At 38.9% G+C, this 18,657-nt stretch overlaps 1 protein-coding gene across 1 annotated transcript in view; it reads left to right on the top strand.

Moving 5' to 3' along the window:
- Positions 1-6,018: 6,018 nt before the first annotated feature.
- The window catches only part of RGS22 (regulator of G protein signaling 22), a gene marked incomplete at its 5' end in the record, with an annotated part of 64,835 nt that continues 52,196 nt past the window's right edge, over positions 6,019-18,657 (top strand). The window contains 4 exons of the mRNA XM_082479324.1: positions 6,019-6,043; positions 6,710-6,738; positions 9,918-9,980; positions 18,246-18,467. Coding sequence (XP_082335450.1) covers positions 6,019-6,043; positions 6,710-6,738; positions 9,918-9,980; positions 18,246-18,467 — 339 coding nt within the window. The remainder of the gene's footprint in view (positions 6,044-6,709; positions 6,739-9,917; positions 9,981-18,245; positions 18,468-18,657) is intronic.

The raw sequence follows: 18,657 nt of genomic DNA, 5'->3' as shown, positions 1-18,657 counted from the left end.
AGAATTTGTTGCAAGATTAAATCACAAATGGGCATAGTAAAAGGGACAGTGATTATTATTTTTTTTGTTTGTTTGTTTTTGAAGGGCAAGATATGGGTCCTGTTTTCTGCTCCAAACAGAAATGCTCACTGGTGCACTGTTTAAGTTCCTGTTCTGGACTTTTTCATTAATTTAAATAATTGCCATAGAGTAGTCCAGGGAGAATGTCATACAACACAGAATGGGTAACAAGAAAATGAACTAATTCTAAAATGCTTTGCTCAATTAACTAACTTAAATATGAAACTATCTTAAGGGTTGAACTGCTTTCCTCACTGAAAATAGTCTTTTATTTCAAATGCATACAGTCTGTTAATAAAAATATTTTATCACAAGGGGGCACCAAAGATTTTTCTTAGAGAAGAGAATATTAGTTGTTTTTCTTCTTGCTTTAACCCTTAAATGCGAACATGCAAAATGTTTTGAATAGCTTAAAGCAAGGCAGACCATAATTCCTGCCCACAGGAGCTACATACCAAAATCTTCAAGCGAATAGTGGCATCTTGGGAAGTAATTCAGATGGTATTATTTCTCCAGGGCCTCCTTTGCAGGGTAAGGCTATGCTGGGCACACAGCCAGATCCTGCAGCAACTGGGCAAGATTGGCCTAAAGAGTGTCTTCTGGCTCAGTTCCATGCAGGGCAGCAGTCTTCATGCCAGCCTGGTGTTGGCTATAACTCTCTCATGGAAGTGTTGCAGTTGAAGTAGTTGAGAACTGATAGTTTCAGGTGCTGCATGGTCTGGACTTTATTTCCCAACTGCAGAAAATGTATTGGGCAATAAAATCCAATATAGTTCTGCAAAGTATGGATAGTCTACAAGTGCTTCCTCAATCTATCGTGATTTGAAATGATCATAAGATAGTTTTCCTATTGTACACATTTCGTTTGTACTTAATTGATGTTCTGATGCCTTTAGTGAACAAGAAAAGATTAACCTTTTCAAACTCAAAATTGGGAAGGGGCTAAGTATTCCCACATAAGATATTGTAAACAATCTAAGAATGGCAGCTTTTTTTTTTTTTTTTTAGTTTTAGTCTGCTAAATGAAGACTGGGTGAGAATTTGGGAACTTAATTTGTTCTTTATTTTTTAACTAGGTACTTCTGGAGTCCAGGAGAGCAATAGGTAGGAAACTAGAATACCTACAAAATAGAAGGCTGTAATTTTGTATGCTTTCCTGAAGCATTATTAAAATCTTAAGGAGTATCTCTTAGTTATGGATTTTTATACCATTCCTAACACCTATTGTGTTGATACTGTTGAGTTCTGGAAGCTGAAATACATGAAATCTTTTTATTTTTTCCTCCTGATTTTTTTTTTTTTTTTTTTTTTTTAGCTGTATCAGTCCCCCAGTCTGCTTCATTATACTGCTAGACAAGCAGCCATGGCAGTATAACACAAAAAGGTGGGAACTGGTGGTCAGTGGGATGTGCTGTCTCAAACAGCACTGCTGCTATCCACAGGCTCAATGCATCAGTAATATCTCACATGGATAACAGCACTTAGCTGGGGAATCCTGGGTTTTGGGACTGTTGTTGATGTCTGTTTGACTGTAACAGCAAGACTGGAAAGACTTGCATGCATTTTGTGTTTCTTGTTGGGTATATGTCACATGCTGCCAGGAGATGATCTTAAAGGACGTGTTTGGCATTATTGGCATATGTTATTCCTATCTGCTGAAGCTTCTTCATATGCCTCTTGTGTTGGGCCATCTGTTAAGCCTAGATCAAGGAACTGACCTGACTTACACCAAGCTATAAATAACCTCAGGAAAACCAATTGTCACGAAATTTGCTTGCACGGCTAAAAGTCAGCACTGATGGTAAACTTGCAAAGCTTAAATTAGTGTAGCTAAAATGTATTACAAAACACGACTCCATTTTATCTACATGAAAAGTGGAGAATAGACAGTGACAATGCAATCTCTTGTACAAAGTGCCAAAATTTGATACTCCCCCTGATAGTGAAATCTCTGTGAGATATAACTGTCATAGTTTCTTCTGATCTGTATCTTATGTTTCAGGTGAAAGCTATGCTATGTTAACTGTAGTAGGTCTGCTAGCAATAAACTCTGCCTTGCTGTAAACTTAGGCGCCATGCCAATTTTTTTTTATCTTGTATGTGGTTTGATAGCTGTGGGTCTAGCAGTTCTTTCCTGATTTTTATATTGTCTTCACAGAATGACTTTATTTCTAATACACTTCTTCAAACTGCCACAATCATGCTGAATAGTTTTTTCAATTAAGTTTTAATGCTCTTTTCCAAAATTAGAAAAGATAGTGTGATGCTCTCCTGAAGTTTTAGCAGTTATATCTTAAGATGCAAATACGAATTTCTGAAGGCATCAGATGACCTCAGGTATGAAACAGGTAGCTGGCATGTACGAGCTAGCAAGAGTACAAATGTATATCACAAATTGTTAAATGGTCCTTCCAAAATCAGATTCACTTTCTGGGTATGCCTCTGTATTGCCTCTATCTTTTCCAAGACCCATATTAAGCAAAAGGAAACTAAACTTTATTTAAAGTCTTTAAACTTGATAAAACACCTCTACCTTGTCCTGGTAGAATAAGTTTGTTATAGGAATCCTTGGGCCATTGGTGACAGTGAAAAGTCTGGGAATATCCTCCAGTGACTAAGCCAATGGAGACTTTTGTAAAGGTCAAGATTTTTGGATCTGCATTCCCTCTGACAGTCTCCTCCACTAGCAAAATGTTTTTAATGTTGATAGACCAAAGCTATGTCACATCACTTCCTTTACTATTTAGCCCCTCCTATTTTATTTTGAAGTACTTCCTTTTTTCTCTTTACCTAGACTATCTTCAGGAATGGTGGTTTCTTTTTTTTGTCCTTTCAGAATTCTTCTGAGCTCTCATTCCCAATAACTTTTTTTTTTGGGTGTCCGCATTGACTTTTTCTGACAGCCACAGAATTGCATTAAACTGTGCTGTAAACCAGAACTAGAACCAGAACACAGAGGCTGTACTACTACAACAGGCAGCTTCTGCCATTTTGCCAACAGAATAATTTAAGGCACTTAGGGGCCAGCTATCTGATGATCAATTTGTGCTTTCTTCTCAGGATATGACTCCCATTTTGGCAATTCTGCAGTTAATATTTAAATAGGTTTCCTAGCACCTGTTTCCAGTTTGAGATTTCATCTGAAAGCAGCAAAGGCTAAAATGTATGTGGCAATCATCCAAAGAACAAAGAGTAGTTACATTTAAGTAAAGTTGGATTTCTGTAAAGATATCTAGGTATTAAAGATATCATGTGATGAAATGCCCACCTGTATCTGAGTTGGGGAGTTTCTATGGAAAATTAATGAGAATTAGTTCATAGGTGCCCTTGGAGATCCCTCTAGATGCTGATTTGCATTTTTTTAAAGTAGTATTTGCTACTTTTTGAATGACTAGTTATGGGGATGTTAATGACTTCACTGTGACGACTGCCAGGAATCAAACACAGGTTAGCACCTAAAAACACAAGTGCACATTTGGATTTTATAAAGCAATCCAATTTATATCTTGTCTTTACTTGAGCAAGCCACGAAGGAGGAGTCTTGTTCACCTAGCATGCTGGCATAGCTTATACACTTGTTTCTTTGAGTGCAAAGTTGTCTCTGCGGTTTTGATCTGATTTGCCTGGCTGATACTTTGAAGCACTTTCCCTGGTAAATGATTGAACGCATAAATTTGAGAAGTGTGGAGGAAAGGGACAATGACAGATTTAAGTCTTGACTGAAGGTTCACCTCTCCAAACGGCTTTTCAGTAATGAGCAGAGGAGGGAGATGCCAGCAGGGATGAGGAAGACAAAATTATGTTTTCTTCCCATTTGCCTTCTTGCGCAGATATCTTCTTGTGCTGGCCTGCTGCTAGATTACCATTTTCTCAAAATGCTAATAACTTGAAACCTACTTTTAGTCTTTTTACTTTGTCTACAGTTTTACTGGTATCACCTTTTTTAGAACTTATTCTCCATCCTGTCTGCCCATTCATCTTTTCTACAAGATCAGATGCTTTTTAGCATAGATCATGGCTTTGACAATATTTATGAAGCATTCTGTAGGTCTGCAGTTCTGCAAAGATAAATAATCATCAGAATGAAAATATGAGAAGAGCGTGGAAAGAAAAAAATGTGGAAAAGGAGGAAAATGAGCTTAATCTTTATAACTCAACTTCATCAGCTGGTGAACATTTAACTGGCAATATAAAATCAGGACTGAAATGCATACACAGGAAATATTTGACCTAGATGAGTGTTTTTAACTGAGGTAATGAGAAAGTCTTTGGAAAGACTGTTTTTCCCTTAAGTGAAAAAAAACCCTCACAAAACAGTTCACCCTAAAAAGCTAATCAGACAGCTAACAGCATTCCACCAAGATAATCGAAAGAGACATTGTCCTGGCATTTAGTAGTTAGAGCAGTGATTGTGGTATTTGGGCAGGCACTGCCAGGAGTGGCAATGTACATCTTGAGTAGAGGGTGCAAAATACCATGTGTTTCTAGGAGATTAAGCCATTTTCCCTGCCTCTATGATAGTTGATTTGCTGCTTTTTCGTTTTTGACAGTAGTCATTCCCAAGCTTTAAGCTGTAGTCCCTGAGCATGTGCATTTGTTCTGTTTTTACTTGATCATGGATACCACCAAAGTCAGGTATGAATTAAAATAATTTTATTTTCACAGTTGAAGAGCATGACTGAAGATACTAAACCGTTCTGTGAAAGCGGGCACAAATGATAGCGTTTACTGGGAATAGGAAGCTCTTGGTGCATTTTGGGTACTTCATAGCAAAGCTGATGGGTTAGGCTTATCAAAGGAGTCCTTCATGTAACTTGCATACATGACAACTTGTACAACTGATGCCAGTGGGTTTTATGCCAAGCTACTGAAATCAGTGCTGTTCTGGAAATGAGCAGCAGTAGAACCTTTGAGGGAACTTTCATGCCAAAAGCCCTGAAGGTACCTGAAGAACTTAAGCAGTTCTTGGATCAGATACATACTAGGTAGAATGTTTTCAGATCCCAGTTGTGGAACACATGAAGACCACTGAAAACCCTATATAGGAGCCTGAATTCCTTCTTTGTGCACAGCTTTAGCCGACCATACCAGAAATATGACTTTCTCTTATATCCTGGGGTACTCCCTTGAGCCAAGGAAGAAAATAACAATCTGGGTGTAGACTCTCTTCCATGTCTCTTAATGTCTTTTCTCTTTCCACCTATGCTATTTATAAACTCCCTAACTGAGCAAAAATGCAGCTGCCTTTGGATTTGTGCTAGGTATGGGCCCTGGCAGCAGGAGGAAGGCAGGTTGTGTTTCTGATACGTCACAATGGAGAGATGTTAGGAAACAGCCCAGGTTTCATCTCAGCTGTAGCAATATGAAGCTCCTTGCCTTTTCTTACTTAGCTGCAGTGGAGGTTCTCTACCATAGATAAGACTGACTTTGTTACTTGGGATCAAGCCTCATAGTCGTCTTACGGATGCAGAATTATTTGATAGATGATGTAAATCCATTGGTCATTAGTTGTATGTTTTGAGACTTTTTTTTTTAAAGGCAAAGTCTCACATGGCTGGAGGGTTTTGCCAATGTAGGAACATAGAATATAATATTGGACTAAGAACTGCCTAGGCCAGCTGAGAAAAGAACATTTAATTTCATTTCTTGCTGCAAATATCCTCAAATTGCTAGTTCACAGCCATCTCTTGGCACCATATCAGTGGTGTGGCTGGTATCTGAGTCTGCCTTGCATCAGCAGTGGAAGTATTTGCTTACTGCTCAGCTCATCCTGTGTGTTGTTTTCAGTGCCATAGCAACCCTGCTTGCTGTGAGCCACGCAGCAGAGCCAGACTGCCCTGGGCAGGCCCGGGAACTCTGCAGCTTCTATTTCTGGTCTGCAGTCAAGGATTTCACCTTTGCAAATGAGGTGGTAAGCATGCAGGTGTGGATGCCGGCCCTTACATGTGCAGACGCAGGATGCAGTCGAAGAGGCTTACCACTGGTACGTAGTGCTTTCCATGCAGGGTGGTGGACTGACTCTGTGTCAGACAGGGGGTCTGACCCCATGGTGATTGTCTCGGGTATAGAGGCAGTGATACAAAGGAGGGAGATTTTGAACTGCTAGGTTTAAACTTGCCCAGCAAAATTTATCAATCTGAAGAGAGAACTCTAGTCCCTTCAAATGGCACCACAAAAGACCAAATATTTTCTGAGAATGAGTGAGATTTGGTTATCTGGGAACACCCATGATTGCATTTTTTTGAATTTTATCATATGATTCGTAATATTTGCTGTTCCAAGCTCCCAGAGTCTCATACAAATCTGTATTTTCTTTAAAACCTTCTTTTAAAAAAAGTAAACTTCTAGTAATCAATTTTGCAGAGGAAAGCTGACAGAAAGTTAACTGATGTGTGTGAAATAATCTAGTTAAATAATACTTTAATTATATTTAAATCATTCTTGTGATACTCAACCTTTTTACACATGGGTCAACATTACTGCATGTTCTTAGAGTTTATTTTGTTTCCTCAGGCTGAGTTATTTTATTTCAGAATATCCAGGAAGGTTGTCATGCCTCACTACTTCTTGTTTCTGTTCAGTAATCGTAGTTAAACAAGCTTGATTGTATTGCTTGGATAACGTACGATATTTCATTTTTGTATTTCAGAGCCTCCATGTATAACAGAAGAAGTGTTTGTAAGTATGCTTTATAAGGCTTGATCATTCACTTTGTCTTGCAACTGTAAAGCAAAACCAAAGGTTTTGGAAACTGTTGTCTGGTTTCTCATTTTTGTCCTCTGTGTAAATATGGAGTACTGAGTAATTTCTTACAATTTTCTCAGACAAAAAAATACTTAGTTTGAAAATAATTAGGAAAAAAAAATAGCAGGAAAACATGGAGAATAAGGATGGAAATGGAAAGGAAAGTGAAATAGAACGAAGGAAGGAAACAATCAACTGGAAGGTTGAACATAACAGGTTTAACAGTCTTCTCCTTACTTTACCTTTTCTGCCCTTTGTTCTTAGCTCATTGTAGGATTTCCCCGATGTTGTCTTCTCATTTGAAAGGTGGATCTGCTTGTCTGTTACCTCATATAAAACAACACCTTAAATCTAGCACCTTAGGTAACGTTTGCCTCTTCCATATTTTGGATGCCTTTGTAACTGCATATTTTAAACTATTGCTATTCCTTTTGAGACCCTCTAGATAATATTTTATTTATATATATTATCATAAACAAAATCAACATGAATTCAGGCAGAGATAAATAATATATATAGCAGATATTCACCATACGTACATGAGAACATCTCTCAACTGCATACTTACATTGCATTAAACCTTGATTCTGCAGGCTACTTACTGTGACTAGACATGTCTGACTCCAGGTGAACTCCACACAAGGACATGAAGCTGTCAGACTTCTATGCAGGATTGGGGTTTTACACTAATTTTAACTTTTGACATTTAAAGATACCATTTATTATATATTTTCAAGAGTGGAGAGGTATTTATCATTTTAGTGGGTGCTGCAATGTGAAATGCAAGCATTTCAAGATGGCATCGCTTTTACTCATGTTCAGCTTCTCCTTTGGCGTTTAATAGTATTTCTGTACTTTTTCATGATTGCAGTAATAGAGAAAGCTATCAAATGCTATAAATAGATAGCAAGTGATTAGGTTTGTTTCCACAAAACCTCAAAGAAATTGTAGTATACCATTGCCAAAATAATTTAAAAATTCCTTTCAATTTTAAGAGTGACAGAAATCAGGCCCGGGATATTGCTATTTGTACATAAATTGCATGAGGACAAAACTGCAGTTTTGGACTAATTTTTAGCACACCTTGACCTTCAGTTGCAATTGTAAGGCAGCTGTTCCTAGCCATAATTTGCAGCAGGAAAGATGGCATGGGAAGAAATGAAACAAAATGCTTCCTGACACAAAACTATAAGCTATATAGTATTGTATATGCAGCTCTATAACCTGTAATGTGCTAATATGAAAGTGCACTATGCTTTCAAATGAAAATAAGACTGACCACAAAACCACCTCCAAAACCCAGAGGAAAGTACATTGTATATAGATGCAGTAAGACCAGTAAGTAGTAAAGCTTGCATTAAAAAGATCATAAACATTTTATTGATTAATCAACCACTGTGTTTACATTTCTTGCTGTTATATGGGACTGCAGAGAATTATATCCTTAGCAAATTAAAAACACATGTTACCTGCATAGTCTTAAAGAGCTTATACTTCAGCCAGTAATAAATGAATTGTTTTGAATAAGTCCTTTGAAACAATAAAATATTTACATGGTGTATTATCATGTCTAGCTGTCTTCACATTTGTCCTTAACAGTGTCAAAGCATTACCCAAACCAAACGTGAGGTAGACTGCAGCTTGTTTCTAATGTTTTTTTTTTGGTTAATTGTGTTAACACACGCTGAATTGAGATTTCTGGATCTGACTGAGTGCCCAGCGACATTAGCGAGAGGATTTTCTGTTGACTTCAAAATGCTTTGGGTTAGACACTTTGGTAAATTCTGCTATTTAATCAGTGCCCTAACATCTCTAGGTCCATGGTACTGCAACTGCATTGGACTGTGGGCCTATAATCCAAAATAACCACGATCTGTGTAATGCAGAAAGCCTTCTTTCAGTGTTGTCAGCATTTTCCAGGAATGCACGTGAGGCAACTTGCCTGTCCTGTATCAGTCATAGCAGCAACCACAAGTGCTAAGGAATAAATGTTGGCAGACTAAGGCTGGGCAAATAACATCAAGTCTGGTTCTGTCTTGTCATGCAGCACGCAGGGGCCTTCCTAAGTTCATATTAAAGCACATTAGCTAAGTACAAGCTGTCTCCGATTAGGTTAGACACTGTGGAGTTTGTATCAATATACTGCCTGCCTACAAGTGATACCATGTACACTGCACAACCTCTCTTTAACACACTGTTGTTGCTCCCTAGCACATTTCAATGCTATGAACTTACGAAAGAGAAAAAAGATTTGTGTCACAAGACCTTTGCTGATATCAGCAAAGACATTTAATTTAGGTGCATTCCCCTTGTGTTGCAAGGCAGAAGTAATAGAATATTCAAGAAACTGAAACTATTTAAAATTCTTCAGAAGTCTTCATTATACTGAAGACAGATTTCTGAAGACCAATGGAATAATGTTCTACTTTTACCTTCTGTTGAATTGAAATGGGGGTGGTGGTGGTATTTAGTGCAGTGGAAGTATGACTGGGATCCATATTTATTGATTTGAAAATTTAATTTATATTCTATGGGTTTTGAGTCTTATTAACAGGATTTAAAATACAGGGGTCGGAAAGGGTACAAAACCATCTGCAGATGCAGTCTTCATTTCTGATGAGGTCAACAGGAAGCCTCCCAGTTCTGTCAGATTTTGAGTATGGCATATGCTGCTTGCTTGGTAAACCAAATGAAAGATCTTTGAACTCCCTTTTATTCCAAATGTGCCCCAAAACACCCCCAAGCAGCAGCGTGGAAGCACAAGCAAGCTCTGGTGAATTGTTATACTCCCATCCTTCCCAGATGCGAAAGAGAAAAGTATAATGTGGGGAATGTCTAGGCTGTTACCTTATGCACATTGAAGCTGTTTGATTTATGTAGGTTTTATGTGTAAACTTCTTGACAAAGGATTTACCTTCACGTGTACAGTGATGTGCAATGGCTAGAATACAACAATGTTGCAATGATTATATTCTCAAAAGTGAGAAATACCATTTTGCAAAAGTTTGCATGTCATATCTCATGGAAAAGTCATTGTTTGAGGCAACAGTGTGTTCAAACCATTTTAGCGCAGATTAGTACAAGCCTTGCATTGTGGTTTTGTCTCTCTGTAGGAAGAATGCTTAGCCACAGATGATATGCTTGTGGACTACTTTAATGAATTTTTGAGTCTTCCGGTAAGTACCTTACAGAAAATTCTTGCAAAATACAAGAAACGCCTTACTAAGATTAGTAACATTTTGCTCAGAACATTTTGCATTTTACCACTGGGAAATTAAATGGCTTTTACAATATGTCTATTTTGATGGTAGCAACTTTTATTGTCAATGCTATTATCCATCAGGAAAAATAACACAGTATCTGAACTTCTGGAGACTGCTTTTCTCTTGCAAATTTACATGTTAAAATTGCAGTGTACCAAAATAATATTAATAGGAAATGAAAGAGAAATATAAATACTTTTTAAAAAAAGCATAAAGAGTCCACTTTTATTCCAGTATTGTGACATGATGACATAACAAATGTTTGTCCTTTTACATTCTTCTGGCCATGCACTCAGTGACTAATAACTACTTTGCCTCAGGAAAGTGGGGCCCCCCAGCCTATTTACCCCAGAGCTGCCCCACAGCCTGTCCCCCTCCTAAAGCACACAGGCTGCACTATGAGGTCATATACCGATTTCTGCATCTTGCTTGGTAGGAATCACCACCAGCATTAGGAAGGGGCAGAATATTTCTTGATGGTCCTTGGAACTAAGACCATGGTGCAGTCACGATTGAAATAAATTCAGTTATGGTTCAGGCTTACCAAACTGAACTAGGCATAGATGTTCTCTCTAAGCCACATCACAGATTCGTCTAAAAGTACACATAATGGGAGTTGCAGAGCTAAGCATGGTAGAACGGGCCCCCCATTCCAAATTTTTATCTTAAAATAGAATCTGGAGGTATTAACTCTACATCAGAGTGTGGGTTTTGTGCACAGCAGTGATACTGACTTCTGCCAGGAGCTCAGCCTTTACATGCTTTCACCACACTGCAGGATTCCTAAGAATACTTTTTAGAAAGCTAGGAAGACACAGATGGAAGAAAATGTGTGGTGAGAGGGACATGTGTTTTCGTCTTTCTTCCCCACCCCTTCTCACCCTCCCCCTTGCAGCTGCTTTCGGATATCTGCCTAAATCCAAGCCTAACTACATAGGTTTTAAACCCAGGTCTCCTTCCATGTGCCAGATTGTTCTTAGCACAGGAATACCATCCTCCACGCCTCTGCTGCTGTCAGGCACTTCTGACAGCTCTGGAAGCCTACCGAATGGAGTTCACAGACAGTCCTGAGTAAACACTGTTTTACACTGGTGATCTGGATAGGTGTCTGTGATGACACATGGTCTCTCTTCTATATATTTACATATCTTCATGAAAACAGATGCTCTATTAGCTATTTTTATCTTTAATGTTCTCATAACTGTTTTTATTTTCTCTTTGATCTTTTCCTGAGGATTTACCCTCTTCATGATTAAGTTCTATTACTGCCTTGAGTTCTGTGGTTTGAATACCTTATATTTCCAATTTCCCTCTCCTTCTCAGAAGGCTTCTACTAAAACACCGCACTGAAATTTCCATTGCTTTATTCTTGTTGTGCTTATACACTGTTGCCTGGGAACAGTATTACCCAGGTGTGCTAGTAGTTAGGCAACAAGTTAAACTGAAAATATTGTGTGACTTAATACAAGAAATCAGGGGTAGCATATGCTTATTTTAAAGGACTGCCTCTGTGTTGATTTATAATGCACCACTAGTGTACGGAAAATTGTATCTCTGGGGACTTGCTATAGCAGCAGCAGATTTTTTTTTTCTTTGATTTACAGTATATCCTTTAAGTGATCCTGTTGTTATAATAATATTGAATACAATCTGACATGAATATCTAGGCAGTTCAAAGAACTACGTACTGTAATGAAGGATAGTTCGTACAGAAAATAGTTCTGAAAGATAATACAAAACCCCTTGTGAGGGCACTTGTTGCCAGTATTACAGTGATTTCACAGTAGCAGAAACAAATTACATGACGTACAGATGAGTTATACCTTCCTTAGTAACTAATCTAAAATGAAAGATTTAAGAGAAACATTGGCCTGTATACATTTCCATTTCTAGCCTGTCAGGCAACCCTAGAATTCTAATCTTAGATCCATGTATTTAAAACATCCAAGAATATGTTTATCCAGGAAGTCAGAACTAGCCTCCCAGTTCAGTGTTGGAGGCCTCAGTAAGAAAGCACAGTAATGCCAACTTGTTTCTCCTGCACTCTACAAGCTGCCTGCTACTTGTTTCACACCAAGTCCATGCTGGGGCCTTACCTCTCCTCACTTTCCAGTTACCAGTGGAACAGGTCCTGATGAAGATACACTCCTCTTTGCAACCTCGAGGAGTTGCACTAGAGACAAAAGAGCTAACTGAACCTCAGTTGAAGCATTTCAGTAGATGGCACGCTTGGTGGCAAGTCCCTGGCTGTGGGTTTCCTTTGCAGTAGAAAGCTACCAAGTGACCACAATTTTATCAACTTCAGATTTGAAGACTACTTCTTTTGAAAGTCATTCTCACCATAAAATCTCTCTGCTGAGTAGTATGGGATCCAGGATTTGATGCAGGTAATCATTCTGAAAATAATTAAAGCCCAAGTAATAAAGTTTGGGCCAATTGGTCTTTCTGAAAACAGAATGGTCCTGAAAACCTGGTGCTGTTAAGAGTAAAACCAGGCCTGATCTATGAGTAGCAGATGACGGAGAGGGAAGAAAGCAAAAGGCAATCCACTCTCCTGCACGGTTCAGGCCCCTCTCTGCTTTGAAGATGGCTGTAATTCAAGGCATCCATTCATGCTCATTAGTTTCCTCTTGTCTTTTCCAGGTGCGTAGAGGGAGGCTGCATGTGCCAATAGAACCTCCCTTTTACATTAATGAGGCCCTAAATGCATGTTACATGGAGTCTTACCCAGAACTAAAACTTGCTTGATACCTTTGACATTCAATGAAGCAAAAGAAGCCCTCCTGACTTCTTTTCTTATTGATAGTGGGTTTACTCAAAATCCTCCCCTCCTCTCCTCTCCTCTCCTCTCCTCTCCTCTCCTCTCCTCTCCTCTCCTCTCCTCTCCTCTCCTCTCCTCTCCTCTCCTCTCCTCTCCTCTCCTCTCCTCTCCTCTCCCCATTAGACTGTGGTATGTGATTGTGACTTGTGCCTTACTCATCAACAGAAGGGAAATCCTGGACTCATTCAAGTCAGTGGGAGATTTGCCATTGACCACAACCAGTGTGAATTTTCCAGGCACTTCCTAGAGCTGCTCAAATTCTCTTCTGATCTGGACTCTCACTGACATTTATTTATGATACACACACACCCATCTTAAGGAAGGTTTGGCAAAGCTCCTGGATGGTCTATTCATTCCCACCCCTTCAGGGCCTTAACCTAAGAGGCGTCCAGACTGTGGCCATTTCTGTTTCTCTTGGGATCAAGCTACATTACTCGGGGTGGGATGTGGTGAGAGTATTTACACATTTGTTAAGTGTATCTGAAGTTAAGTATATCTGAAAACTTAAGTCAGAGAGCAGTGAGATTTGGGTGTCTGATATCCTGGCAACATGGTGATGGATGCTGTTTTGGTTTCTGTTTTGGGAGGACCAAGAGAAATTTGCTTTCCCTTCAGTTAAGTGTATAACTTTAGGTTTCAGAATTATGTATTCTATTTATTCTTCAGCTGAAACCATATTCAATGTGCATTTGACAGCTAAGAAATGTCTTTGCTGTCAAAAATGTACGTGCTGTTGTTTATTTAATAGTATTGCTGTACCACAGTCTGAAAACTGCTTTTTGTTGTTTGCTTGGAGATTTTTTTCTGAAGCTGAGAATACTACACTGAGTTACATTGGTCATACTGGGTTTAAGGGGAGAATTGCCTGTGAGTGAAATAGTCTGTAGGCTTCTTATTTGTTGGTGTTCTCAAGTCCTTGTTGATACTATTTATTGTGCTAAATTGATAATGTATGGATGCCAAGCTTCAAGGCTCCTGCCAAAATGGATTTATTTTTTCTTAATATCTTGAGGTATAATTTGGCTGTGGAGTTTTCACTATCTGTCTTCAAAGGATCAAAATTTGGCCCAAACTAGAGAGAACATACGGAAGAATGTATTGATGCACTTAGTCTTTGGTTAGTGTATTTTACTTGTCCATAAAAAGCCAAAGCACTTGCCAAATGTGGGGTAAGAAAGACATTTCTTAGTATATTAGATTGGCATGGATAATTTTTTCCCCTTCCTTTATAGTGTAGGCTATCATCCACTCCTTAACATAGGCATCTTCATTGAAGATATTCCTCGTTATTGGAATGACCTAGTATATTAGTGGTGCCATAAACCTCTCTTGTTATTGTCCTGTGAAACGCTGTAGGATTTTACAGCACTTGGCTTCTGTGGGAAAGGTTTTATGGTTGCTACAGCGTATTGAACAGTTGGGGGTTTTTGTGGCTTGCAATGTACGGGAATGGTTAGATTGTGTGTTTTGCTCCAAAGCTTTTTACATACTGAGAAGGAGATGGATTGACTGATCCTCTCTGTCCTGCACTGTAACTGGGGAAAATGTTTCTGACAAGAAATCAGGTTAATTTTTTTTTGTGTGTTTCCATTTCATTTTTGTCATAACATTATCACTTTTATTTTTGTGGTGGGGCTGAGTTAAGAAGGCCAGGACTTAGCTCTTTTATTATGCTTACAAAAACATTCTGATTTATCATTCTAGTTTTCTTAAGAAAGCAAGTGAAATATGCTTCTCCAGAAAGGTTTTAACTATTCTAAAATGCTTCTATATGATGGTTTGATGAGATGCTCTGTCTGGTAGAATTTGGGATTTGTACAGAATCATAGATCACTCAGGCTGGAAGGGGCTTTGGGGAGGTCTGTAGTCTGGCTTCCTGCTCAAAGCAGGGTCAATGCTTTAGTGTTGAGACCAGGTTGCTTGGCACATTGTCTGGTTGGTCTTGAAAACCTCCAACAACTGATTTCATAGTCTCTCTGGACAGCCTGTTCCAATACGAATCATCCCGCAATTACCATTTCTCTTATATCCAGTTGAGACCTCTACTGTTTCAGTGCATGACCATAGTCTCTTGTCCTCCCACCATGCATCTCTGTGAAAAGCCTGGCTCTACCTTTTCAGTAACCTCCTTGTAAGTACTGTAAGACTGCTGCTATGTCCTCCCAGAACTGTCTTTTCTTCAGGTTAAATAAGCCCACTTTCCTCAGCCTCTCCTCACAGGGCGAGTGCTCCAGCCTCTGACCATCTCGGTGGTCTTCTGCTGGACTTACTCAAATATATGAACAAATACTTATATACATGTACTGGGGACCCAAAACTGGATGCAGTATTCCAGATGTAGTCTTACTAGTGTCAAGAAAGGGGATCTACTGGCTATTCTCTGAGACAAGAAGTATACATGCCTCTTAACGTTCCTGGGGATAGGTAACTATATCCGCATCAGAAGCGTGGCCAGCAGGTCAAGGCAGGTGACTCTTCCCCTCTACTCTGCTCTGGTGAGACCCTACCTGCAGTACTGTGTCCAGCTCTGGAGCCCCCAACATAGGAAAGACATGGACCTGTTGGAGCGGGTCCAGAGGAAGGACGTAAAGATGATCAGAGGGCTGGAGCACCTCTCCTATGAGGACAGGTTCAGAGAGTTGGGGTTGTTCAGCCTGGAGAAGAGAAGGCTCCAGGGAGAGCTTATTGTAGCCTTCCAATACCTAAAGGAGGCCTGCAGGAAAGCTGGGGAGGGGCTTTTTACTCAGGCATGTAGCGATAGGACAAGGGGGGAACGGCTTCAAACTGGAAGAGGGGAGATTTAGATTAGATATTAGGAAGAAATTTTTCACTCTGAGGGTAGTAAGGCACTGGAACAGGTTGCCCAGAGAAGTTGTGGAAGCTCCTTCCCTGGAGGTGTTCAAGGCCAGGCTGCATGGGGCTTTGAGCAACCCGGTCTACTGGGAGGTGTCCCCCTCTATGGCAAGGGGCTTGGAACTAGGTGATCTTCAAGGTCCCTTCCAACTTAAACCATTCAATGATTCTATGATCTTGGCCCCAAACCCAAAAGTTTGGACTAGAACCACCTTCTTCAGTCAAGTATGTAGTGTATGAAGTCCTAATCTTCTTATCCCATCAGTGTACGGTCTTTTGTTCCATTAGTAAACATGTCTTATAAATGCTTTGAAGTCAGACTCCCGAAATAGCAATACACTTTACATTTTAAAAATTGTCACCAGCATCTCTTTCACTATATTAAATTTGCCATGTTTTCTGTTCAGTTAATGAGAATGTGTATTGAAAAACCTAGATCTGGAATAAGTTACAAAGGATTAAGTAAAAGTAGAAGTGTGTGATAAACTAATGTTGTCTTTGCTTAATTTTCAAGTTGAATAACATGGATCTAAAATAATCTGGTCACATAGCTCTATATTATGGAATTTGCACTGAGTTTGCTTTCCTTCCGCAAGCAAGAGCATTTAAAATCCTGAGAGACTTAAGCACCTTGTTTCTTAGTGTATTTTCTTCTGTTTCCTTTTTAAAAACATGAAAAAAATAAATAAGGAAGACTATAGTTGGAGGTTATTAAGGTTGCACAGTTAGTCACTTAAAAGCTGGTAGCAGCCCAAATTAGGCTTGAAAGTAAATGAAATGTACACATAGCGAATTGGGAGGGGGTCTAAATGAAGTATAGAGAAATCTACGTACTACACATAAAAGCCTCTTTAAAATGCTCTTCAGTACATCTGGAGAAAAAGCACTAAAACTTGCAGAGTACCCTGGAGAAAATTAATGCCAAAAGAGGCACAAGGTGTCAGAGAACAAAAACCAAACCATGATTTTCAGCTGAAGTTGGGTAACTAATCAGACTAATGCAATTCGATGCGTGGCTCTGAGCAGTGACAGTCTGATGTCATAGGCACTAATCGTACACTTAAAGCTCTCATATGCTACGTGCTTTGCCAGGCTGAGCCTCCACAGTGAGACGTTATGGGATAAGTAGGGAATGTTGTAACCACATGTTGCAGCCACATGGTTCGATCCTGGGTATTGCTCTACATTGCTCTACAAGGGGGCTTCAAATAGAAGCAACAAAATAGATGACAGTGACGTGGTTACTTTGGACTTATATAGGTGTGAAAAAGAATAAAATTGGTCTGTAATATATTTCTATATTATATGTAGCATGTATTCAGCACACATAGTATGTATATGAATTATGTCCATGTGTATATACACGATACATGAAAAAGTTCAAGGAAATGAAGAATACAGTGCTTGAAAAAAATAAAATAATCTTATTAAGTGCAGAGGAATGACAACTGTACAAACACCAGGTGGGATCCTGTCTGGAATGAAGCCAAAAAGAATTTTGGCACTGGGTCTGGATATGGCCAGGATTTTCTTCAGTTCTTAAATACAACATGCTGCCTTGTCCTCCAGCTCAGTGCAGAGATGCCTGTATACTCTGGTTGTATATAATCTCATATTCATAAGTGTCTTGGGTATCCCCCATTATTTCTGTAAAATCCATCCATATTTCCTCTCTTCATTTCAAATAAGAGAATTTGAAAGATAGTATTTCAGAAGAAAAGGCAGGGAATTACCTAATACTGGAGCTCGAAAGATGAAAGATGGCTCTGTTTTAATGTGTACACATGCAGTGGGTTTTTTTTGGAGTTGAAAAAAAGTTATAATTACATAGGTGAAGATGAAATTTGGTCTACCTCATATATTATACAGTATCTCACTGAACTAGTGGTGTACAATAAAACTTACTACAGGCCATAGGTTTTGGTAGGTGTTTGACCTACAAGTAACAATCTGGTGAAAAGCCTTTCCTACATATGGAAATCTTCACATTCATCCTCCTCAAATGCATCTCACATTTAACAGGTCAGCTTCATTGCTAATCTTTTCAAGCCTTGATTTTTTTTTTTTTTTTTTTTTTTTTTTTGTGGTAATGAATGGGAGAGTAATACTGGAGATCTGATCCCATAGATAAGTAGCCTCCTGCAGAATGATTACTAAAGTCACTGTGAATTATATATTCTAGACATCTGTGTACTGGATCTATTATTTGCATGTGAAAAAGAATGGTCTGTGATCTCGAATGAGTTAAATTCTTGACAATTAAGTATAGCTTAGACAAAAAGTTGGGATGCTTTGGAAAGCTGTACAGACAAGACACTGAAGAAAAATAGCGCTGAAAAATTACTATTCCAGGCCCTAAAGATAAACTACAGCACGCAAGAGAAAGAAGCCTCAAAATACCAGCTTGCATTCTGTAGGACGCTTCTATACTATAAAAAGTAACTTTCTTAAATGAAAGAGGTCCCTTATTACAATGTTATAAACTTTCCAAACTTCTTTTGCAGACTTTTGCCCAGCCAATTAAGTTTAACTCTGACTTTGGGGTTTTTGAAGTAGTTAATGATGCCCCACAAAGCCTGGAGAACCAACTGAAAAAAATTCTACATGATCAGAAACCTCCAAACCCCATTTATGATGTTCTAAGGAAAGCAAAGAATGATGGGCAGTTCTCCAAAATGCACAGCGCTTCTCCAGCCTTCAATATTGATCCAAATTACAACACTATGGTAAGCATCTTATAGCCCCTGAGTTTATATTTAGATCTTACTGTAGAGATACTGGCAGTAGTTATTGTTGTGTTTGGCTTGGTAGCTTGGGAAAAATGTTAATTTATGTTAGGAAAACATAATGATGGGCCAAATTATGCCCTGCAATGCACATGTGTCTACCAGACAAGTGAATGGAATTACACATGTA

This window comes from Vanellus vanellus, assembly GCF_965231255.1.
Source record: "Vanellus vanellus genome assembly, chromosome: 2".
Taxonomy (NCBI): domain Eukaryota; kingdom Metazoa; phylum Chordata; class Aves; order Charadriiformes; family Charadriidae; genus Vanellus; species Vanellus vanellus.
The sequence above is the reverse complement of the archived record's forward strand: the minus strand, read 5'-3'. Positions and strand labels throughout refer to the sequence as shown.